Source organism: Myodes glareolus, chromosome 3, assembly GCF_982192425.1.
Source record: "Myodes glareolus chromosome 3, mMyoGla1.1, whole genome shotgun sequence".
Taxonomy (NCBI): Eukaryota; Metazoa; Chordata; class Mammalia; order Rodentia; family Cricetidae; genus Myodes; species Myodes glareolus.
The window spans coordinates 91,143,871-91,168,137 of NC_142028.1; the positions used below are offsets into that span (position 1 = coordinate 91,143,871).

The window sequence follows — 24,267 nt, forward strand, 5'->3', positions numbered from 1 at the left end:
TTCCGGCACGTGGGAAGAGACAGGAGAAGCAAGAGTGCAAGTTTAGCTCCAGATGGCTCGAGGTTAGCCTGTGCTAATGAGGTGGTGCTTCCACACCAAATTATAAAAACAAAATGTTTGCTGTTACTAGAGAAATGCAAATTAAATTATGATGTTGTAAAATACCACAATTATCTAGTGAAAAAGTCAAACAAAAACCCTTAATGCTTGCTCATTTAAAAAATTCTTACATAATTTCAAGAGTACTATGAATTGCAACAAGCTCCTGAAAAGTAGATTCATGCACATAGTGGGAATCATAAAATTATTTTGTTCTTTCACAAACAAGCCAACTTTAGGTAACACGCTTTAATAAGATTTCTTCTCTTCTCATTCTCCTATTGAAACATAATTTAATATGCTTAAGGGAACAGAGTCCTCTTTCCTTGCATTTCCAGGAGTTGGGAAAGGGGGACTGAAGGCAGGAGAGAGACTAGAGCAGGCCTGAGCCCTTCAGACTTCCAGCGGAAGTGAAGAGAAACAGAAGAGTCCCATGTGCATTTACTGCATTTTCTCTACCCCGTTAGAGAAGCAGAGGGCAGCAGGCTCAACCCTGATCATTAAGTCAGGGTCCAAGTCTCTGCCACAGTCCCAAAGCCACAGTAAATTGGTGAGATCGATTACCTCCATAAGAGGAAGAGAAAAGAACCAAGAATTCATTAAAAGACGTTTAAGGAACTGGATACATGGATTTTTAAAAAGGAGAGCTTGCCGCTGAGGAGGAAAGGGCCACAACCCTCTTCTGAGGTAACAGTTTCAAGTGCCAGAGACAGCCGGTCTAAGATGTTCTAGAAAGAGCTGGGATCTGATTATGCCCTGACCTCTTGGAATCACACCTTCTCCCAGCTCCAGCCCCGCCCCAGGCCCTCAGTGCCTGCCTTGATGCCTGGTTGAGGCAATGCATGCCAGAATCTCAATTTCAGCTGTTAGGAAATGTGTAACCTTAGAGAGCTTACACTGTACTTATTTACTTTAATTTTTACCCTTTTTTGCAGTTTTATAACGTGCAGCTACTTTCTAATTTCCTGGACGGTTTCACGGGCAAATGGAAGGCATTAGGAATGTTGAACACCATCAGGTGTTCGAAGTAAACCAGGAAAGACGATTCGAGCTGAGTGTGTGCATTGCGAAATAGGGTGTCCCGAAACCCTGACAGCATCTAAGGAGAGAGAAAGTACTGGCCTGGCAGTAATGGTTTATTACCCTCTTTGCCGTTCTTTGTTTGGGGGACTGCAGGTCAAATCCAGGGCCTCAGGAAGGCTAGGTAAGTGCTCGACCTCTTGGTCCCTTACAGCAGATAACTGATTCATGACGTAGCTGATGTTGGCTTCGAACCCTTGACCCTCTTCTCTCCCGCCTCCAGAGTGCTGGAACTCTGTGTGTGTGCCACAATGCCTGGCAGAGCTCATTGTTTAAAAGGACGTTTTTCTTTCGTATTAATATAAGAACAATTGTCCACGTTGATGCCAATTCTCTCTTTAAACACAAGATGGCACTAAAGGTCTAATCTTTGGGGAATAACAAGGCTGGATTTTCTTAAAAATACATTTACTATGTAATTATGTAAGCCTATAAGAACGGTGTTTAAATCCAATCACTCTGAAAGAACAGCACCAAAGTATGGGAAATGCATTAAATGAGTTTATGTAACTGGAAGAAAAGGTAGTCACTATTCTAAGAGAAAGATTATTTGTGTTTTATGAGTTTAAATACACACAACCAGATGAAAAAAACCCACAACCGGTTAAAAATCAGATGGAAACATAATACACACTAGCTTTGTAAGTCAAAATACGGGACAACTGAGTCCAGAGCGTGCTCTACAAACACAAGAAAGTTTGACATGGATATTTGACATGACACAGTATTTGAAGGACACAGGTGTCCTTCTCCTTCTCCACAGAATAAATTTAGACCGGGTGAGAGTCGACCTTGACGCTGAGGCTCACGGACACGCCAACCCCTCTCCCTTCAAGGCAGGCATGACTGCTCCTGCCTGGGAGCAGACAGGATGTGGACACTTTCTGAGACTTTAAATCTCCAGGAAGTAGGTGCTACTAGGCAAGTCGGAAATACTTGTCGCATCTTTCCAGTGAGATTTTTGCTTATCGACACAGCCTGGTTGGTCTTTGTGCCTTCATTCTTTTTAAACTGGTAAGTTCGAGAAAAGCGCCAGAGGTGGTGACCCAGCTGGAAGTGGAGGTGAGGAGCCTAGGTTTGGGGCTGTGCACTGGGGCAGCCTGAGTGACGGGCTGTGGGGTTGGGTAGCTGCGGCCATGCAGGATGTTTACATATATCTCCGTGTGTTAAACTTACAGCCCTGCCTGTCAGCCCCAGCAGAGCATCAGGGATGGAAGGGAATTGGGGGGAAATGCCTAGTGAGTAGATTCTATTCTGCCATGCTACTTCCTGTCCCCTCTATATGACTCTCTTAGCTTCCATCACCGGAACAAAATACCTAAGGTTGTCAACTTAAGAAAGAAACAAAACAAAACAAGCAAACAAACAAAGAAAAGCCCACAAATATTTCTTTGTAGATCACGGTTTCAGTCCACGGTCTCTTGGTCCTATCACTTTGCACCTTTGAGAAGGGGGACATCATAGTGAAATAAAGCTACTTGCTCCATAGTGGTCAGAAAGCAAAAGGAAGGAGGTGTTTTAGTCCCATTGTCCCCCCAGAAGCATGCCCCAGTGATCTGACTTTCTTCACGAGGCCCCACCTCCTGAAGATCCCACCAATCCCTGCTAGCACCACAGACCAACCCTTTAGCACACTCTACTGGTTTGCTTTTCTATCACTGCGATAAAGCACCGCAGCCCAAAACAACCTGTGGAGGGGAGGGCTGATTTGGCTCACTCGGGGTAGGAACCTGGGGATAGGAACTGAAACAGAAGCCGCAGAGGAACCCTGCTTACCGAGCTGGCGCCTCATGGTGCGCTAAGCTGTTTTCTTTACCGCCATAGGCTGGACTCTCCTCTAGCAGTTAACTCTCAAGAAAATGCTCCACAGACTTACCTACAGGCCCTCTGAGGGAGGCATTTCCCCAGTTAATGTTTCTCTTCCCAGGTAAGTCTAGCTTGTGTCAAGTTGACAGGAAAAGTAGGACACATGACCTTTGGGGAGCACAAGACTCAGACTGTGACGATCTGCTGTGTGTGCACGGGAGCGATGTTCCTTTAAGAATTCTTTGTCAGCTGGGCGGTGGTGGTGCACACCTTTAATCCCAGCATTTGGGAGGCAGAGCCAGGTGGATCTCTGTGAGTTCGAGGCCAAGAGGTAGTTCCAGGACAGGCTCCAAAGCTAGAGAAACCCTGCCTCAAAAATCCAAAAGAAAAGAAAAAGAAAAAGGATTCTTTGCCTACTGAACATAAAACTCCACCAGAATTAATAACTTAGATACCTTGCTGACTCTCAGAGCTTAGACTCTGGATACAGATAAATAATCATTTGTTGTAGCACATGGCACTTTCAACTGGTCATGAAGCAAGGGTGTCTAAAGAACGGCCTTCGTTATCTCGTTATGTTGTTCTGGTTTTATATGTCCACGATTTCTCCTGAGGAAATAAGTTCAGACCACCCATCAGATGTTACAGCCATTTTCTTTCCCGTGTCTTAGGAAGAAGGCATTTATGAATATTCAAATGACAGTCAAAACAGTGTAAAAAAAAAACCTTAGAAATGAACACCCAATCGCATGATTGATTGGTGAATATTTAGTAGCTGATTATGATAATGAGTTTCTATTAATAGAAACCAAAATACATGAGTTTAGAATTTGCATAAACTATTTATGACTTTCCTATTTCCAGTTTTCAATTCCGGTTTATGGACATTACCCTAGAATCCCCAAACAGAACCATGGTCTCTACATCATGGGTCTTCAATTTCAGTTTTTTTTTTCTAAAACTGATTTTCTCTTAATTCTAATATTAAACGGTGAGACAAGATGCACATGCATTTTTTTCAACAGTGAACTGAGTACCTACTGTGTGCTGTCCATTCCACGAAGCATAGAGAATGTAAGACTATTTCAATGCCCCTCTCCTGGGTGCTTCCCCAGAGGCAGGAACTGCACACTATAGAAGAGAGGACTGGAGATTTGCGACCTCAGAGCACATAGAGGATCGTTTCACACAGAGAAGTGTGTGCTGGATCCACGCCACCCTTGTGCAATGCTGTGCCAGGCAGAAGAGAGGTGGAGTGGAGAAGTCAAATTGCAGACACAATGGCACTAGATACATGTGGTCAGCTACGTGCTATTTTCTAACTTGAGATAAATTTACATTTTTTACATATTTCTGCCAGAGATTATTTTCATTCTGTGGAAAGCTGGGGGCTATAAACTTCCATATTCCCCCACTCCTCAGGAACTAATGTTTCTTGAATGTTCCTGTGCTAAACTTTAAATAAGTGGTATCGTTCAAGAAACTCAATGCAAAACAGCTTTGCAAGGATGGTTGTGTTATGACCAGGGTGACACATTCTGAGAGGGCAAGAGCCCCAGCCAAGATCTGCCTTTCTCTTCCCCCGCTTTTTCCAAGGAAAGGTTTTCTGTCTGTGACAGGAACAAGGGCCAGAGCAGAGGCAAAATGAACAATGGCAAGTCCTACGGGCATGGCTGTGTGCTAGGCAGCATTAAAAACATTTACACATATTGAATTAGTGAATCCTCGAGACCTCGTTGGAAGGCAGGTGCTATTGCATGGATACAAATGAAGCAAAAGGAGTCAGATATGATGCTCAAGGTCCCAGAGTCAATAACTAAACAGTTCCAGGGTCTCTGTACTTAACCACAAACATCAAAGGCCACCTTTTGACTCAGGCCAAGACTTAAGTCAGTGTCCTGGTAAAAAGACTCTGCTGGGAGAGATACTCCGGGTGGAAGGCACAGATGGGGAAGAAATCTCAGGTCTCCAAGGAAGAATCAAGTACTGCCGGATACGGGCAGTGAGCAGGAGGAACAACAGGAGAAGGGAAACACAATGCAAATAAAAGTCTCAATTTGCTTTTTTCTTTCTAATGATCTAATGAGTGAATAATTAATGAGGATGAAGCTAATGTTCTTAGATGTGCTAAACTAGGGGCTCTACCACTGAGTCGCATCTCCAAACCCCTGTTTTGTTTTTTTAAACAGGAAACATCAGTGTAAGGAAGATATTTTCAAACACTTATTTAAAACAGAGAGATGAGGGCTGGAGAGATGGCTCAGAGCTTAAGAGCACTGGCTGCTCTTCCAGAGGTCCTGAGTTCAATTCCCAGAACCCACACGGTGACTCGTAATCATTCATAATGAGGTCTGGCGCTCTCTTCTGGCATGTAGGCAGAACAGCATATATGTAATAAATAAATAGACATTTAAAAATTGTAAAAGAAACAGAGAGATGAATGGTTCATGTTTGTAATTCCCACACCCAAGAAGTTGAGGTAGGAGGATAGCAAGTTTGAATTTAGCCCAGGTTACAAAGTTAGTTCAAAGTCTACCTTGTCTCAAGAAACCAGGGGCTGGGTATTTAGCTCAGTGGTTGAGGGCTTATCTAACAGTGTAGTGCCCTGCCCTGGATTCAATCTCCAGTAGTTCTGAAACCCACTCACCCTGTCATTATGGCTACTTTAAATTGTTAACTCAATTTAGCACCATGAAGATACTTCTGAACACATCTTATTTCCAGAGAGATTTGACCGAGGAAGGAAGAGCCATCTTGACTGTGAGTAGCGCTTCTCCATGCGTAGGAGAGGATACTGGACTGAGAAAAATGAGAAAAGAACGCCGCAGTGCCCGTATCTCTTGCTTCCCAGCTATGGACACAGTGTGACCACCACCTTGCTTTCCTGCTTCGTGCCTCCCTGTCACGGTGGCAGATACCCTCACACTGCGAGCCAAAGCAGACCCTTCCTTTCTTACACTCTTTCCTTGGGCATTTGTTCACAACAATAAGAAAAGCAGCTAACACAGACCCAACAAAAACACCACAAGGGAGGCTGGAGAGATGGTGCCACAGTTAAGACAGCTTTCTGCTCTCTCAGAACAGTTCAGGTTCCAGAACGCACATTGGGCAACTTACAATTATCTGTAATTCCATCTCTAGGGGATGAGACTTACACATATGTACACATGCACACCCATACACACACATATACACACAGATACACACTCATGTGTAAAAATAAGCAATATACCTTTAAAGAAACAACAAACTCTGCTGGGTGGCGGCGGCACACACCTTTAATCCCAGCACTCGGGAGGCAGAGGCAGGCAGATCTCTGTGAGTTCAAGGCCAACCTGGTCTACAAGAGCTAGTTCCAGGGCAGACTCCAAAGCTACAGAGAAACCCTGTCTTGAAAAATCAAAAACCAAAAATCAAAGAGACAAAAAAAAAAAAAAAAAGAAAAAGAAAAAGAAATAACAAACTCTGGTACATAAAAGGATTATGGCGTACCTATACAATTCCTCGCATTTTCTACTTGAGCCTCTCAATTGAGCACTGTATCTCATATCATACATGTTGATAAACATTAAGAATTGTTGGTAGTTATCTGGAAAGAAGCTGAAATTCATACTTCACTGCTCCTTAGGTTTCTTCTCTGCTGGCCTTCGTTTGCATACACAAATATTTATGCCACTATAAAAGGCACATAAGTGAAACATCTTATAAAAACTTTATTCCAAGTGGTTTCTTTCCTCACTACTCAATTTCACAATTTATCGGAAGCAAAGGCCTTTGATCTGCACATATCCTCGTCAGCCACCAGATGGCACAAGGTGTGAGCGTTTTCTTCTGACAGGGCCACTGCGCACAGCTCGACCTCTAAACTCAGAATAATGTATTTTGAAGTGTTCTATCACTCAAACAGCTTAGCTATTTTAGCCACATGTAGACGTGAGTGACTAAGTTGAAATTGACAAGGGCCTCATTTTTCCAAATCTTGGGGTTCTGGGAGACTCTGGCCAACATAATGAACCAATGAACAAACAAGTAAATCAGAACAGCTCCATTACAGGAGACAGGAAAAGGAGTCAGGTCAAAGTAATGACCATCTTAGATTCTGAGTAAATTTTTCAACTGCAAAATAAACTTGACACAGGCCTTCAAGAGAAAACATGTTTATACCCCTTCACATTCAGCTTGATACATTTTTTTCCTGCCTGTTATTTATGCTGAAAGCAGGAACTCAATATAAAAATGTTTCTTTGCTTTGGCCCAAAGAAAAGTTGTTGTTAAAGTTTGTAGGAAAAAAAAAGGAGGGAAAAGCCTCTTTGCCTTTTATTCAAATTCATAACATAGAGCATGTTTAATGGTCGTGTGTTCCACTCTGAAAAACTCAGAACACTGGCTGCTGACAACAAGAGCTAAAATGCAAGATGAAGAATCTGGGTGCTACAAGGCCTCATGGCAGCACATTTGCTACACACTGTGAAGAAAGCAGACTACTTACCTGCTTCCTCTCCTATGTGGAATTCGGGGGACTCACACACACAGATAGAGAACAGAAGGGAGACTTGTTTGGGAAGAGAAAGGGGCCTTAGTAGAGAGATGGGCAGGGAGAGAAAGGGAGTGTTTAATATGTCCTGAGTATATGTTATATTTGAATGGAAAAAATTAAAAACCCATCACTTTATACAGTGAGTACACCCTTATTTGCTGTATTTGGTGTGTGCCCATGTGGGTGTGTGTATGTGCATGTAAACCTATGTGTTGACATGTGTGGCTGTGCACATGTGGATGGAGGCTAGTGGTTGACATCTGATGTCTTTCTTGATTGTCCCACTAGGTAGGGTTCCTTGCTTAACCTAGAGCTCTCCAATTTGGTTTGTAAAAAGTATCCCAGCTTGACAGAATCCCCTGTCTCTGACTTCTGAGCATAGGGATTACAGGAGGGACAGCAGGCCTATCTGGCATTTACATGGGTACTGGGGATCTGAACTCTGGTCTTCATACATGCATGGCAAGCACATTATTCCTAGATCCTCCTCCAATAGAATGATCTAAATTATACAAGAATAAAGATTTTATATGTATATATAATCTTTCTTCATATATATACATATATACATGTATTCATGTATATATATATATGTGTATGTGTATATATATATGTGTATATATATATATGTATGTATGTGTGTGTATATACATGGCTCCTGAGTGAGAAATTTTGGGAAAACAAAGTCAGAGCTATGAGAAAGATGAAGAGGTGACTAACTGGCGATGACTAACTCTGAAGAGGATCAGCTTGCTCCTCGGTGGCTCATGTCCTCTCTCCACGATGCCAGCTTTTGATGTGGCATTCCCCTCTGTATGCTGTGAATGTGTTTTGTTAATGAATAAAGCTTCTATAGTCCTGTGGCAGGGCAGAATGAAGCTAGGTGGGAAAACTAAACAGAATGCTGGGAGAAAGTAGGCGGAGCCAAGGAGATGCCATATAGCTGCCAAAGGAGAAATACGCCCACTCCCCGAACCTTACCTGTAAACCATGAGCCTCATGGTAAAATACAAAATAATGAAAATGGGTTAGTTTAAAATATAGGAGCTATCTGGCAGTATGCCTAAGTGATTGGCCAAGCAGTGTGGTAATGAATAGTTTCTATGTGATTATTTTTGGTCTGGGTGACCGGGAAACAAAGGTGCAGTCTCTGCTTACTAGCTTTCCTACCTGTGTTCCTGTGAAAGAAAATTATACTTTCTTATGATTATTCTCATGCTTAGAAAAGGCATAGGCTGCCATTCCCAGGGTTTCTGCCAATGGATCAATAGATAGTAGAGAACAGAATCACCAACACTCAAGGTCAATGCCATCACACATTCAAAGCACGTGCAACATCTTACTTCAACTTCCATTGTTTATGATGCTGTCGATTTTGTTGCTTCCATTTGTAGTACTGTCCCATGAATTTTGGATCTCCAACAACTGAAATAAGATGATTAAAAAAGAAATATTCATATACACTCTTTAATATAGTTCAAAGTCGAAAGTACCTCACTTTCCATTAAGTTGATATGTTGCAATTGCACACTCTGTATAGTTCATGTTACAATGCTTGAAGACTTTGCAAATGTTTTCTTTTTATTGGTTCTATGTAATACTCAATATTGTTTGAAATAAGTAGATTGTGACTTAGAAATTGTTTTCATTATAATGACATTTGTTTATATATCATTTATGCAGTTAAATAAAATTTATGGTAGATCATTGCTTTGGACTGAAGTCCTGCACTAGGCCCCAATACCACTGCATGATGGAGTTCCTCAAGCTGGGTGGTGGCACACACCTTTAATCCCAGCACTAGGGAGGCAGAAGCAGAGGGATCTCTGAGTTTGAGGCCCACCTGGTTTACAGAGTGAGTTCTAGTACAGCTAAGGCTACACAAAGAAATCCAGTCTTGGAAAGAAAAACAAAAAAGATGGAGTTTCCCCCCCCCCCTTTTTTTTTTCTCACAGTGCTGCTTAAAGCAAGCAACAGAGTCCCTAAACAAAGCAGATTACACTAACCAACAGGAAGGCCCCAGTCAGGTTTGGCAGTCCCCTCTGCTGTTCCCGCATGAGAAAACTGATCTGGTTGTTTCCTGGTTCCTACAGGACCCAAGATCTCCTATCCCTTAGTTAAACTGATACCCAATTCATGATTCACTAATAAAAGCCAATTTCGTCTTTAAACTTGCAGAAACTTTGTATTTTGGTAATAGAAATAAAGTATTAAGATAACTCATGAAAATCATGGACCTTAATAGCTTAATGAATTTCTAATTCAGTGCTTGAAGTGAAAAACTGAATCTTGGGATTGGAAGTTACAATGTTTTCATTTCTATTTTGAGAACTGTTACTTTGTTTTGCTTCCGGAGCCTATACACTCCAAGGAAAGATTCTGCTGGACACCTACATTCCAGGGACATTTCAGATCTGGATCTTTCACAGAGCCAGAGTCTCAAACAGGTGGTCCTGCTGGCCCCAAGGGAATCCTTGGGCCATGTTACCATGACACTGCCCCTTCCCCAGGCTGATGACAAGGACCACCGTGGCCTCTCTTAATCTGAGCATTGGGAGTTGCCTCTGGTACAGTTCATCTTTCTGGATCCATGTCAGTCAAGTTCATCCCTCTCCCAAGGAGTGAGCAGATCTTAAGGAAGCCTTGGCTCCTTCAATGTTTTCTTAGAACTTGGTTTTTCTAGAGAAAATCATCTTCACTGTTCTCGTGAGAACCTTAGTTGATATTCCTATTAAAAATTTATCTCCAGAAGCTGGAGAAAGGAATTTGGGGTTAAGAGCACTTGCTGGCTAGGCAGGGGTGGCACATGCCTTTAATCCCAGCACTCAAGAGGCAGAGGCAGGCGGATCTCTGTGAGTTCTAGGCCAGTCTGGTCTACAGAGCAAGTTCTAGGACAGACTCCAAAGCAACACAAAGAAACCCTGTTTCAAAAAACCAGGAGAAAAAAAAAACAAGCAAACAACAACAACAACAACAACAACAACCAACAAAACCCCAAACACTTGCTGTTCTTCCAGGGATCCGGGTTCAAGTCTCACTACGTGGAGCTCACAACTACCTATAGTTCAACTCCAGGGAATCGAACACCTCTGGCTTCTACTAGCAGACACATGCAATTATATAAAACTCAAACAACCCAAAAATCCCTTTATGTCCACGACAGAGAATTCATTTCAGTGGCAGAGCCCTGGGCTTCCATCCCTAGCATTCCCGAACAGCAGGCTTTTTATTTTGTTTGACTGGTACAGGTGCAAGTGTACTTGCCGGCTGTGTGCTGCGTTTCTGTCAACCTAGCTCACGTCTTCATTAGAATAGTTTCAAATCATGTTGCCTTACTGACTCACAAGTTTGTGGTTAGTCACAAGCTTTCTGCCGCCAATCAAATTTGCATAAACTGTACTGAAAACTGTACTCTTAACCTACATCACAGATCCACACGGGCTCCTCCCCTCTCCCTACTTCCCATCCCTCCCTTCCCCTCCCCTCCCTTTCCCTCCTCTCCTCTTTTGAGTTTGTAGTTGAACCACCCTGCCTTCTAGTCTTACTGTTATTTGGAATCTCTAGCATATCGCTGGTTTATGCTTTCTTTTGGCAGCGTTTCTCTGTGTAGCCCTGACTGTTCTGGAACTCGCTCTGTAGACCAGGCCAGCCTCAAACGCAAGTAGATCTGCCTGCCTCTGCCTCCTGGGCACTGGTGCTAAAGGTGTACAACACCATGCCTGACCAAGGATTTACTTTTTCTTTGTAATGTAACACTATTTGCTTTAGATAAAAAAATTTTCTCCTTGTTAAATGAAGTTATTTTTCACCAACAACATTTCTAGAAAGACTCTACCCTTTCTCTTCCTCAGTTCTACAGGAGCATACAGAGCCACGCTGCCTTCCAGGCCCCATTAGACTCCTCTTGCTAGTATTTCAGTAGAGCGTCCGTTCCACTGAAGAAGCAAATCTCAGCTCCCTTGAGTTCTTAGTGAAGAATTGTCTTTCCTTTAGGTGAGTGGCTCATGTAACTGGAATACTTTTTTTTAATTAATTAATTTATTATATATACAGTGTTTCACCAGCATGTATGCCTGCAGACCAGAAGAGGGCACCAGATCTAATTACAGATGGTTGTGAGCCACCATGTAGTTGCTGGGACTTGAACTTAGGCTCTCTGGAAGAGCAGCCAGTGCTTTTAACCTCTGAGCCATCTTACCAGCCCCTGGGATTCTTACTATAGGCGGTGGGGATGTAGAGTCGGTATGGAGGAGAGCCGTTATACCATTTGACCCGACAGACTAGCGATGTTCCAGTGTCGTCTTAGCAACAATCTTCCATTTGCATGGACAAAATTAAAGATTTTGCTAAGTTTCTACTAAAAGATTTGTATTTTTCTTTACTTTTCTGAAAGGTCTTTCCTGCCTTATGGATGTGAAGCTGTATGGCAGGCGGTCCCCACCTTATGTATTACAAATCCAGAGCGGCCAGGCCACCTCACCGAGCGGCGCATTCAAGTGTTCCGTTGACTCCTGCTTCCCTGCTTCCGTCTCCGAGGTGAAAACACTACAGTTCTGCTTCCAGACCTTGAAGGCTTCTCATATTTGACCTCTATGACTTCTTTTCTGCTCATCTGTCTTCTACCATCCGCTTGTCAACTCCTTAGACTGCTTACCTACAGTACGTATCTTCTGGTCTCTAAGACAGTCAACTGTTAGGATGGACATGTTCAAGGAGCGATGCTGATTAGAGGAAAGGGACAAAGGAGCAGGCCCCAGTTCTAGAGGGTGAAATCCCTCCCTCACATCTCCTGCTTGTGGGATGGTTTCATAAGTCATGGCAGAAAATGGTTCCTTCCACGGCTTTCATAATGTCATTCTTTCTCTTGAAAATTGCAGTGTTGCTTCTGGCCTGGAGTTTGTTTGTTCCTGCAGCAGTGGGGACAGAACTTAGGACCTTGTGCCTCCCGACTCATTTTTTTTTTCTCCATAATGAGACAGGACAGAAAGAGACAGTGATTTATTTTTTTAAAAGTAATCAAACCATTTAATTTTATTAAGCAAGAGTCAGAAATTTATTGCCAGCCGTATAGCCTGTTCACAAAACACATCTATATGGTTTCTGAAATGTATATATAAAAAATTACAATCTTATTTTTTAGTAACAGTGTAACAAAGTCTTCACGAGTTCACAGAACGGCTTACAAAGACACACCTAGATAGTCAATGTTGGGACAATGTGGGTTCATGTGAGCCTAAAAAGCTGGCTTATGGTCTGAAAAAATTTTGCTGATACAGATACTTTCTCTATGTGATTTGTGTGTGTGTGTGTTTTGTTTTATTTTGAAGTCACCAAGGGAAAGGCAGGAGTACCCTTTAGGTCTCTTCGGGTTCTAGCAAGCCTGCATGCTCACAAGTCAGCTCTTGGTTTTGCTATGCCTGAGGTAGGGTAGGCTCCTTTGGCTTCTTAACTTGGAAGTTGGAGTTGGGGGGAAGGTGGAGGGAATGGGAGTAGGGAAGAGAATGGGAACTGGGATTGGTAGGTAAAATAATTAAAAAAAAAGATAGTCTGTTTTTGTTTTGTTTTTTAAATAAAATAAAAAAATAAAAATAATTTTCAAAAGAGGTAGGGAAAATTTAGGGGGGCATGAAAAGAGAGAAATATTCTTCTCCTCGGAATCCACTAAAGCCCCTAGCAAGCAGGAAAGCAAGAACGCACAATTAACAACCGCTTCCGGCCTTTCTCCCTTCCCAGATGTAAACCTGCAATTTTCTAGGAATCTCACAGAAACCCATTTGCAGTGAAAGGACACACACATACTAAAGTCCTGTGCAACCCTAGAGGCTTCTGGTTTCCCCTTATCAGATTATAGTTTCATCCAAGACACCTCCAGAACCATTCTATAATCTCGTTTACCAAATGCGAACAAGAGAGGGCAGAAATCTCAGAGCGACCCTTTGAAAGATAACTTGACAGTCACCAAAACGGTCCCTATGGATAACAGTGAGACAATGGATTACTACTCTCCTGTGAGAAGCCCAGGCCTTATTTTCTCTACTTTCTCTAGAGAAACATATAATCCCCTTGGGTGTATCTTTCCTTCTGAGTGCCTGTCTCTTAACTTTCTTGCTTAAATCTATACCAAAATATTTTTAACTTTTTTTTTTTTTCCAACTTTGCCTCATCTTTGGCATTGAAGTCAGGAATCCTGGTTTGGTCTGAGCTGAGGTCTCTAAAAACCTAGGAGAATTCAGGTTGTTGTGTGCCCAGTTGTTCTCCTGCCACTGGCAATGATGTGCCGCTTTTCCTGCACAAGCAGAAGGTGACTTCGAAGTTGCTCATCTTCTCTGGAGGAACTCTCACATCCAGAAAACATGGCACCGGCTTGCATTTAGTGGGTTTCCTTGACAGACATAATATCTCACCCAACCCCAGAGCACCTAAAAGCAGGGCGAATATCCTTTGCTCATTAACAGGAATGAAAGATGGCGTTCAACTAGGCAAACCATTCGTTTGAATTTTCTTACCCATGTGTTGCAAAACCAGCATTGGGCTAAGGAGTGGCTGACTTCTGACATCATGCTGTCCCCACCTGTGGCTGTGTGTTACGGTTGCCCAGGGAGCTTTCAAAACTCCCACTACCCAGTCCTCCTGCCAGCCCCGGTGGAACTGGCCTGGGTGTGCTTTTTATGTTGGAATTTTTACAGGCTCCGCAGGTGGCTCTAATGAGCAGCAAAGGCTGTGCGGCCGGCAGGGCTCTGGAAGCAGGCACGCTGCTTCTCGCAAGGAAGGAAGAGCCTTGGGAAGCCTAAAAGGCTGAGAGTCTCCTGGGGTGAAAGCAAGCACCCCCCCTGATGCCGGAGGCTGTTTGGTTTGCCTGCTGACAGCAAACAAGCACCAGGGAGCCTCCACTCAGCGCCGCACAGCGTGGTGCTCTCAGGAATTCTTTTCCTGGAACGTAAGCATTTCCGTATGGGGATCATATTCTGTCGTTAAAGAGCTGTTCCTACAACCATATGCATGGCTTTTCTCTCTGCCAAACCCCTGATTTGACATTTTATAGTGATGGGCAGAGAACAGCGGGGTCGCGGGTACTTTTCTCTGTATGATTTCCTATGACTGTGAATGAAAATGACGTGCATCTCAGAAACGCTGCTTGTCCTTCAGCATTGGAATGTAAATCTCACACTCTGCTGGGATAACACATTGTCATGCTATAAAGGCAGATATATCATAGGAAGGAAATGCAGAGCCAGAGGTCTAATCCAAGGCTTTGGACCACAGTGCTAATAACTGAGGAGGGGCGTGTGTGCTGACGGCTGTTCTCTAGGCACACGCTCTAAGCTCTTCCACCCTATGATGTCACTGTGTTGTGACTGCTCTCATTTTTACAAACAAGGCAGCTGGGCCAAGGACAGCAACAGACTGACGAATATGTGATATTTTCTCGCATGTGGATGACACTAGCTAAATTACCCCGTGTCTCCTAGTCTCGTTTTCTCATCTGAAGAACAAATGGTTAGAATCATGTCTAGTCCCTCGGGCAGATAGATGTATGGCTATTTGTTACATATATTAAGGTATTCCATAAATAAATATTGGTTGAATAAATAAAGGGATGATGAACGAGCGTGGTTAGAAGCATAGCATATACAGCCACACTCTACATCGTGAACGAATACACTCCTGACGGTTATGGCATTAAAATCTAGACATAGCTTTTTGGCTCAAAAATATGAAAAAGTGTTAATAGCCAAATCAAAATACAACTACCTCCTACTCACAAAATACAAATCTCTTAAAATATGCATGGGCCATTCATAGCCTCAGCAGTGACAAGACTATAGACGTGTAGCTGAAGTTAGTTGGTTTCCTTTGCGCTTCTGAGTCATTGGAGGAGCAGGCTACAGCCTAAAGCTTTATCTTCATTACTGCAAGGAAATGAGGCCATTAAAAAAAGCCAGTGTTGACTCCTATCCAGCTGAACTATCAAAAGGCAACAAGGCCAGCAGCATCTGTCAGGTTTGCATTTGCTTTTGAAAATTAGGTGCTGGCTATTTTTGAAGGCAGGCTCTTGGAACATTTTGAGAGCGATTCCAGGGGAAGGAGGGGCGGTGGGATTGTGAAATCTGCCATCCGGTGTTAGACTCAAAGTCCTAGGAATACTTCTGGGCTACGGAGAACTAGGCTGGTTTAGTGACAGACAGATGTAGAAACAACAAAACCCAACAAGTTGGAGTCAAACACCTTTGAGGGAGGAACAGCTATCAGGAAATCACCATGATTTTCTTCCATTTTAAAATCCCTTTTTATTAAGAGGCAATTGTTCCCAAACTCTCTCAAATTTTGGCACATTATTGCATCTTTTGCCTCGGAGTTAAGTTTCTGAGAGCCCCCCCCCCATACATTTACATATTACTATCCTGAAAAAAAAATCAGAAACCTTTTTTTGGGGGTGGTTGGGTTTTGAAGGAATTTGCCTCTTAGCCCCTGGTCCCTGAAGTTAGTATCTTTCAACATCATGTTTTCACAATAAATGTTTATTGTCCCCTATACTCCATTCATGGCACTTGAAACATACCGACTGCCTAAGGTGCATCTGGCCACCAAACTTTGAAATTAAACACTTGTGAACTCTGATATCAGCAATAAAATTCTCTGAACTAACAGTATTGCTAAAATCTGTGTATCATAATACCCTTTGAATGATTTTTTTTCAATCACTCATGTGTGAGTGGGGATGATTATATATAATCACAAAATAATCAATAACCAACTTCCTGATAGAGCATGTGATTTCATAAACATTGTCTAGCTTACTTGGTTTTATATTTGTTAAACTTAATAGTACTTTTGCCTTATCTTATGTCTGAAAAATAAATATAACTTTTTTTTGCTATGTTTAGGAAACAATTGCAATGACATGATGCCCAGTGAGAATCAAAATTAAAGCAGTTACCATGAGGGCAGAGGTGAGTTATATTATATATATTATATACATAATATATATTAGCATTATAACATTACAAGAGATAAATCAAGAATACAAAAAATTGAAAGGCATAAGGTTGTTCTAAGGATTATTAGGCAGAAGAAAATGAAGAAATAATGAACTCCCAGTACCTAAGACAGAGAAGGAAGCAGGGACAGGTTTGGGAGCTCCAGAGAGAACCAGACTCAGGATGTCTGAATGGAATGCCTGCACCATGTGTAGGTGAGGGGGCTCAGGACCTGGCTGCACATGTGCCCGTGGGTGCAGAAGAGGGTCTGGCTAGAGGTGTGGTTTGGGCATCACTGTCTAATGAAGAGGAAGGCAGCGAGAGATGCCTTTCGGGGCAATGGGGAGAAGGGTAGAGACAAGGGCATCACTGGGAAAAGAGGCAGAATACCTAAGAAAAAAGAATACAACTTGCGGACGCAGGGCAGCATGGACATGAACGAGAGCACAGGCAGCAACAGCTAGAAGAGAAAGGCACTTCAGAGCGTCATTGCAGACTCCGGGCTCCGCGGTCCCTTCTAACTTCAGGAGGCCCATGCCGCTTTGACAGGATGGCCGGGGCAAAGCCACATTTTCACTGAAGTGTGTGGGGCCTGGATAGCCTACTTGGAGGGAAATAAAGACATATACTCTGAAAGTCCAGTTAAATGGAACCAGTTGTCCGGCTCTCACATTCTGTTTTTGTGGTCCCCAGACAATGCTTCCTTACAGGGATGTAACCGAACTGCCCTCCCTGGGCTCTCACTTCTTCCACCCGCATTTGCTCTCCATGCATGCTCTGACCTCTGAAGCTTTTATATGCTTCAAAGATAGGGGATAACTATCTTTGAAGAAGACGTCCACCCTGCTGTGAACTCTCCTTTCTTGGGCAAAGGCAGTTAAGTAAACCTCAAAAGATTAAGAACTCCATCAATTGCCTACTCTCCTTCTGGCTTTTAAGGGGACTCAGGTCAGGGCTCTACACAAATGAGGCACCAAATTAACAGTTGTTGAGTGACTAGTAGAGCACAGAGAGCCAGAAACAGCTTATTGCCCTTGCATAGCCGAGACGTGTCAACTAGTCTTTAAAAGTAAGACAATCAGGACGATCCACAGGTTAATGATATTAGAAGGACACAGAAGAAGGTTAGATCTGCTTACATGGATTTCTAGATTGTTCTGCTGTTTGTGACGTGGCTATCGTAGACCATGTCTTGTAGTAATCATTAAATGAGATTGTCTTAATTACTCTGAAAATACAAACAAAACATAATTTGTAAAGTTGTTTTTAAAATTATCAGAGCACACCATTCAGCTAACAATCATATCAAACGAGACTGATTTGAAAATTACGATACTCTCTTCTTTCCTTTCCTTTCCTTTCCTTTCCTTTCCTTTCCTTTCCTTTCCTTTCCTTTCCTTTCCTTTCCTTTCCTTTCCTTTTTCCTTTCCTTTTTCCTTTCCTCTCCTCTCCTCCCCTCCCCTCCCCTCCCCTTTCCTCCTTTCCTCTTTTCCTCCCTCCCTTCCTCCCTCCCTCCCTCCCTTCCTTCCTTCCTTCTTTTCTTTCTTCTTTTTCCGTTCTTTTCAGACCAGTTATGTGTGTCCCTGGCAAGTCTTGCCCTCTATGTACCCCAGACTGGCCTGAAACTCACAATCTTCCTGCTTCAGTCTCTGTGTGCTGGGATTACAGGCGTGTGCCATCAGGTGGGGCTTTGGACATACCTCTCTAAGAATTACCCATTGGATAGATGAATAAAACACATTCGCCACTGACACGTAAAATCACAGAAAAGGACAAACTGTCTAATTTTTCAGTAATGAGTAGAAACGCCCACCTATGTGCATATTTATCTGTACTGTAAAAAGACTAACGCCAGTATCTCAAAGGATCTTTAAGGGAAGCATTATATTTGTAATTTTCTTCACTCTACAGTAAAGTTTTCTTAATCGTTGTACCAATGCCATTTAGTATGATTGTTTCTATTTCTTCTTCATAGGGAGAATAAAGGCATCAGAATGTAGACCGACTTTTACACAGAATCCTAGCCACATGGAAGCTCCCTCTTTCTTCATCCCTCACCCGAACATTTCTCTATCTATTGGTGTCCTTATGCCCTTACAGGAGAGAGAAGATTCTAGTAAAGCAGTAAGTGGCAACTGGAGGCCACTTCCTAAGTCGCTGCATCTGCATGCATTTTTACTACGAACTTGTTGAGCACAGCAATTTATAGCTCTGTAAATAAGACATTACTTTGAGATAACATTCAGCCATGTGAAGTCACCAGCTAACCGGTGTAAGAAGATGCTTAAACATCAGGTGTAATATCCCTTATATCTGATCTTTAATTTAATTTTTAATTCTCTGGAAAAAGAAACATTTTCAGTCAAAAAATATTAGTATTAATTTTTAGGGGTCAACTGTAAGTTCCTTAAGGTAAGTATTTGACTCAATTCTGAAATTAATGGGGCAATATTTAAATGGATCAGTGCATCCATTTATTTAGCAGTTTATGACACCTAATTTTAAGACTAACATTTTTCAAATGTGTTATTACTTTTCCAATCATACATAAGTAGACGTCTGAAACGTGGTGAAGATAAATTAACCCTTGCTCTTATTGCTTCCAGCACAGCCTGCCAAGTTTCACACAGCCGAACAATATGCTAAGGTAACACGAATTTGCCCCCCGAAATGTTTCCGCGTTTTGCAGAGAGGGCAACAAAATGAAAGGCTGCCTTGTATCTCTTGCATGAAAATCTTGAGATCAATTTGCTGTCACAGATCATTTAACAGACGACAATGACCCAAGAGGAAGGAAACTGTCAACACACTGTCTCATGAAAAAAAAAAAAAATACCATCTTTAGGCACAATCGTCTCCATTGTCTTTTGTCTGTTTGAGGATGACCTATGACCCTCTCCCTTTGTAGGGGGGGTCCTGTTCAGTTTCAAACTGTTAGCCCTTTGGGGATTGCTTTTCTTTTTTTCAGAATAATTAAAAATATTACCCTAAAAGGTATAACAGGGGTTAGCTTGAATACACAAAGCAGAATATCTTAAAGGTTTGCATTCCTCTATGTTTACATAGAGGAAACAGTTCCTTAAAATTATAGTCACTATGTTTAAAATTAATTAGTTAGACTACCAAACTAAGAAGGAGATAAATGGTATAACAATATGTCTGTAGCTCCCATCAAGATCAGCAGCATACTGAATATCATCGCTGATGATGAAAAAGGAGAAAACACAAATTTTAAAAATCATACTGGACAGTCAAGTTGGGTTATTCTGTTGATATAAGACATAATCCTGACAGAGAGAAGAGAACAGCTTTCTCTAGTCCCATAATAAGGTGTTGATTTAGATAGCATAATATATTGACTGTCCTTCTTTAGAAGTGGCGATAGGCAAAAGAATTTAGAGGAAGACAGTAAAGCTTTTGTTTGGCGGTCATCAGGGAGTCGTTTGAGACACATGTCTGTGGAAAGGGAGGAGGCATCCTAGGCTCGGGGACAGACTCAGCCATGTTCGGGACTCGGTTATGGTGTGCCTGCATGTACACACAGAGCGTCTTGGGGGAAGGGAAGACAAGGCTGAGGCAGCTGAGCTCAGTGGAGAGTTCAGATTGAGAGCAGCCAAAGGCTGTTCCAATGAGTGAAGCTTGGTGGTACAGGATCTTCACATACAGGCAGAGAGGGCTCAGAACTGGCTTACCGACATGGTTCATCAGGACTGAGGGCCATCAGTGGTTCCGAAACAGGAAAGTAAAGAAGGAGCTGGGGCTTGAACAATGGTTTCCTCAGGGATCTCACACAAGGTAAATTCCATAAGACTAAATGTAGGCTCAGTTAGGAAACGAAGTGATAGAGGTACAGGCTACCCGAGACTTAATGGGGGTGGGAGCAAAGGTTAGGAGCAGGTACAGACGAAACCATGATAATGCTGAAGAAAGATGAGATTAGCCAGTCACCTGACGCATGACAGATGAAGGCTTGTTGGGTCAAAACTTTCCTGAAGCCCAGAAGACTAGGTCTCTAGTAACAGACAGCATTACGTGGGACTGAAGTAAAATATGAGTGTAATTTAGAGACTGACTCACGAGATGATATGACCAAGAAACCAGAATGACCTTTAGGGGGTCTGAGGGTGAAATTGGGAATGGAAAAAAAAAAACAAGAGAGAGACAGAGACAGATTAACAGATGAAGCCATTAAGGAAAACAATCCCTAAACCAGTGGTTGGAAGAGGACGAGTAGACACCAGCTTAAAGGGAGCCAGTAAGGGTGCAGTCTGGTGCTTAGTTGAGCTGTGACCAGCTGTTGTTGAGTTGCACAGACACAAAGGCAGATGTAAGCCCACGGAGCCTAGGCAATGTGGAGGAAAAACAGCCTCCTTGACAGCACATGGAAAGGGGACCTAGAGGCCTGCTCTCAGGAGGAGCCCAGGCTGGAGGTCATTTCTAAAGGCAGGGCAGGAACTCCCCTGTGGACTAGGGAGCAGGGCATTTTTTGCAGAGGGTGATGTGGGAAAACATGTGTCCCACAGACTGCCAAACACAGTAGCCCCTGCTTATCCACAGGCAGTGAGAGAATTCCAAGACCCTCAGTGGATGCTGAAATCACAGGGAGTACCAAACTGTGTGTGTGCGCGTGTGTCTCCCCCTATGCATCCGTACTAATCCCTTGTTTTGTTGCTATAACAAAATACCTCACAAAAACAACTTAAGGAAGGGTTTATTCAGGATCACAGTTGGAAGGTGGGAAGTCCTGGTGGCAGCTGGTCACATTGCAGTCAAGAAGAAGAGAGCAATGCACGTTGCTGCTTGGCTCTCCCTTTCCTTTTAAAAGACGCCTTGGGACGTGGAGCTAGAGAGATGGCTCAGCACTTGTTGCTCTTTCAGAGAGGACTTGGGTACCATTCCGAGCCCTACACGGTGCCTCTCAGCCATCTTTAGCTCCAGTTCCAGGGGGGTACGATGCCTTCTGACTCCTGGAGTCACCACACACACACATGGTACCCATACATGAATGCAGGCAAAACATTTACATGCATAAAATTTAATAAATAGATCTAAAAACTAAGTAATCAGAAACAGAACAATTATGACAGCACACTATAATAAAGCGCTGTGAATGAGAACAGTCTCTCTGTGTCTTACACTATTTTATTGCCTTGCACTCACTCTTCCTGTCTTGATGTGAGTTGACAGATGCCTACGTGAAAATATGAAGTGATATAGATTAGTACGGCAGCAGCCCGTAATGGCCTAAATGGCTATTGGGTAACCCCTGGGCATGGGGTATGCTGAGCCTGGATACATTGGATAAAGATCTAAGTCTTCTTCCAGGGGATATAGCAAAAAGGCAAAAGATTCATCCTGCTGTTTAAACTGTAAGCAATTTAAAATGTACAATTTTTTTTTTCTAGAATTTTCCAGCAAGGGGAAAAAGCAGACTTCCTGCCTGGAAGAAGAAAATAACGGTGATGCTGTTTTATGGAACTTTGACTGGTTAGAAATGTCTCCTACAGCACCAACTAGTTCTTAGCATCATGGTTAAGACTACAGGGGCTGGAATTAGCAGGGCAAACTCTCTGGCTCAGTTTCTTATTGACCGTGTGATGGGGTGAGCTATGGAACCTTCCTCCCCTTGTTTCCTCGTTGCTGAAAGAGAAAGAACTTTTCTCAGGGGGTCATAAGTATTCACCGAAAGCACGCATGAGAAGAGCCAAGTTGAGCACCTCATTAGCACTCAGAGTCACCAGCCTCCTTAACTGCCTTCCTTCCTAAAGTATCTCCTCATTTCCCACCGCTTGCCCTAGACAGCCTCCTTGCTGTTTCCTTGCCTTCTCCTCTTTATGTCAGGGAGTGGTATTTGTCATCTAACTCTGGGGGATGAAGTCTCAGCACTCTCAAACTTGACTCTTCATCAGCTGGCCACGCCCTTCCTTTTTCCAGTCTCTCATTCTTCTCTCCAGAGCCCCACAATCTCTTAAGACTTCCTGTAAATTTTGAATTTCTTACAATATTATACTTCTGTTTCTGTGCAAAATTTTCTAGTTACAGATTTTCTCTCCTTTGCATTCCATATTCTTCTTTCTCATCACAGTCTGGGCCCAGTCAAATAGCTGTCTGTGAAGGCTGCCATAGGGGATGCCTTGGGGTTTGTCTCCCCCCTGTCTTTGATGCTCTTTCCATATAATGTGGAGACCTATCTTGAAATGAGAGCAGGATTGACAGCCCAGGCTTTCTGGCCAGGGCATTTAGTTCAGGGATAGGAACAGAAATTGTAATGACAATGATTGAACCAGGACTGGAGCGATGGCTATCTGGGTAAGGATGTTTGCCACACATGAGGACCCGAGTTCAGTTCCCAGAACCCATGTAAAAGCTGGACTGGCAGCTTGAACCTGCAGCCCCCACATGGTTGCAGGTGTAGGAGAGCAAGACAGCTAGGGCTTGCTGGGTAGTCAGCGGCAAGTTCCAGGATCAGTGAGGGGCCCTGTCTTGAGTTAGTAAGACAGAGAGGGATAGAGCAATCCATCCAATGTTCAGGATGCCTAGTGTCGCCCTTTGGCTACCACATGAGTGCACGCGTGCGCACACACACACACACACATACACACACACACAAACACACACACAGATGTGTGCACTCATGCATACACGAACAAAACTGAATCAGAGTCAGTCTCATCACAACATTCTAGCACAGCACTGCTGATATCACAGGTCAGCCTTTTTTGTTGTCTCAACTGCCTTGCTACTGTCCGTCCTTTTACAACCCTAGGCAAGCGCTAGAAGTAGCTTATAAGGTTCTGGGGGAACACAATTCACCCAGTTCTTAAATAGGATTATGCACACTGGGAATAAACAATGAATATAATAATATGGCACTCTTTAAGCAACAAGTAGTGGGTGTTTCTCCTCCTTATGTCCTTTAGCTTTTATCTCAGAAATATTTTGTGGACTTACTTATAGGTGTGTTATGTATCTTTTTTTTTTTACATTGTGACACTATTACAATGACATGTAAACCTTTTTTTGCTGGCAGCACACCTCTAGAACCTCAGTATTGGGGAGGCTGAGACAAGAAGATGGTGAGTTGTCTCAAAGACCTTTATTTTCCCATATATATATATTTAATATAATATATATATATATATTTAAAATATTCCTTTTGTCCATAGGGTCTTCGCTATATTCACTTGCCAGTTTTCAAGCTTTCTATACTTAATTGGATTTAACTATGGAGATAATCATATTATCTGTGAAAAATAATTTGTAGTAGCCCACTCCTTTCCCACAGGTTTGCTCTCTGCAATTTTAGTTCTCTGTGATTAGTCACACCCTTGGTATGATACCCAGTTCCTCTGCAAAAGCAACAAGTGTCCTAAACTGATGAGCCATCTCTCTAGCTCCACGCCCCAAAGCATCTTTAAAAGGAAAGGAAGAGTCAAGCAGCAACACGCATTGCTCTCTTCTTCTTGACTGCAGTGTGACCAGCTGCCACCAGGACTTCCCACCTTCCAACTGTGAGCCCGAATAAACCCTTCTTTAAGTTATTTTTGTGAGGTATTTTGTTATAGCAACAAAACAAGGGATTAACACGGATGTATGGAGGTGTCACCTGCACACAAACAGGCACACATACAAACACACAGAGTTTGGTACTCCCTGTGATTTCAGCATCCACTGGGGTCTTGGAATTTGCTCACTGCCTGTGGATAAGCAGGGGCTACTGTGTTTGGCAGTCTGTGGGACACATGTTTTCTCACATCACCCTCTGCA

General features: G+C 42.9%; 1 protein-coding gene and 1 long non-coding RNA gene across 6 annotated transcripts in view; one reads left to right on the plus strand and one right to left on the minus strand.

Moving 5' to 3' along the window:
- Window positions 1-24,267, minus strand: part of Ube2u (ubiquitin conjugating enzyme E2 U) — a 69,205-nt gene that overhangs the window by 15,445 nt on the left and 29,493 nt on the right. Inside the window, exons 7-8 of the mRNA XM_048453154.3 lie at window positions 17,640-17,728; window positions 8,866-8,947 (exon numbers count right to left, since the gene is read on the minus strand). Of these exons, the coding sequence (XP_048309111.3) occupies window positions 8,866-8,947; window positions 17,640-17,728 (171 nt within the window). The remainder of the gene's footprint in view (window positions 1-8,865; window positions 8,948-17,639; window positions 17,729-24,267) is intronic.
- On the plus strand, window positions 1,977-24,041 carry LOC125412415 (uncharacterized). 5 transcript variants are annotated; one of them, XR_015737554.1, is made up of 8 exons: window positions 1,977-2,193; window positions 11,374-11,515; window positions 11,916-12,181; window positions 16,408-16,473; window positions 18,476-18,912; window positions 19,107-19,147; window positions 21,906-23,576; window positions 23,667-24,041. It is a non-coding gene; the product is annotated as an uncharacterized LOC125412415 (long non-coding RNA). The 5 variants fall into 5 exon arrangements; XR_015737553.1 differs by having other exon boundaries at window positions 18,476-19,147; XR_015000862.2 differs by lacking the exons at window positions 21,906-23,576; window positions 23,667-24,041 and having other exon boundaries at window positions 1,977-2,241; window positions 19,107-19,351.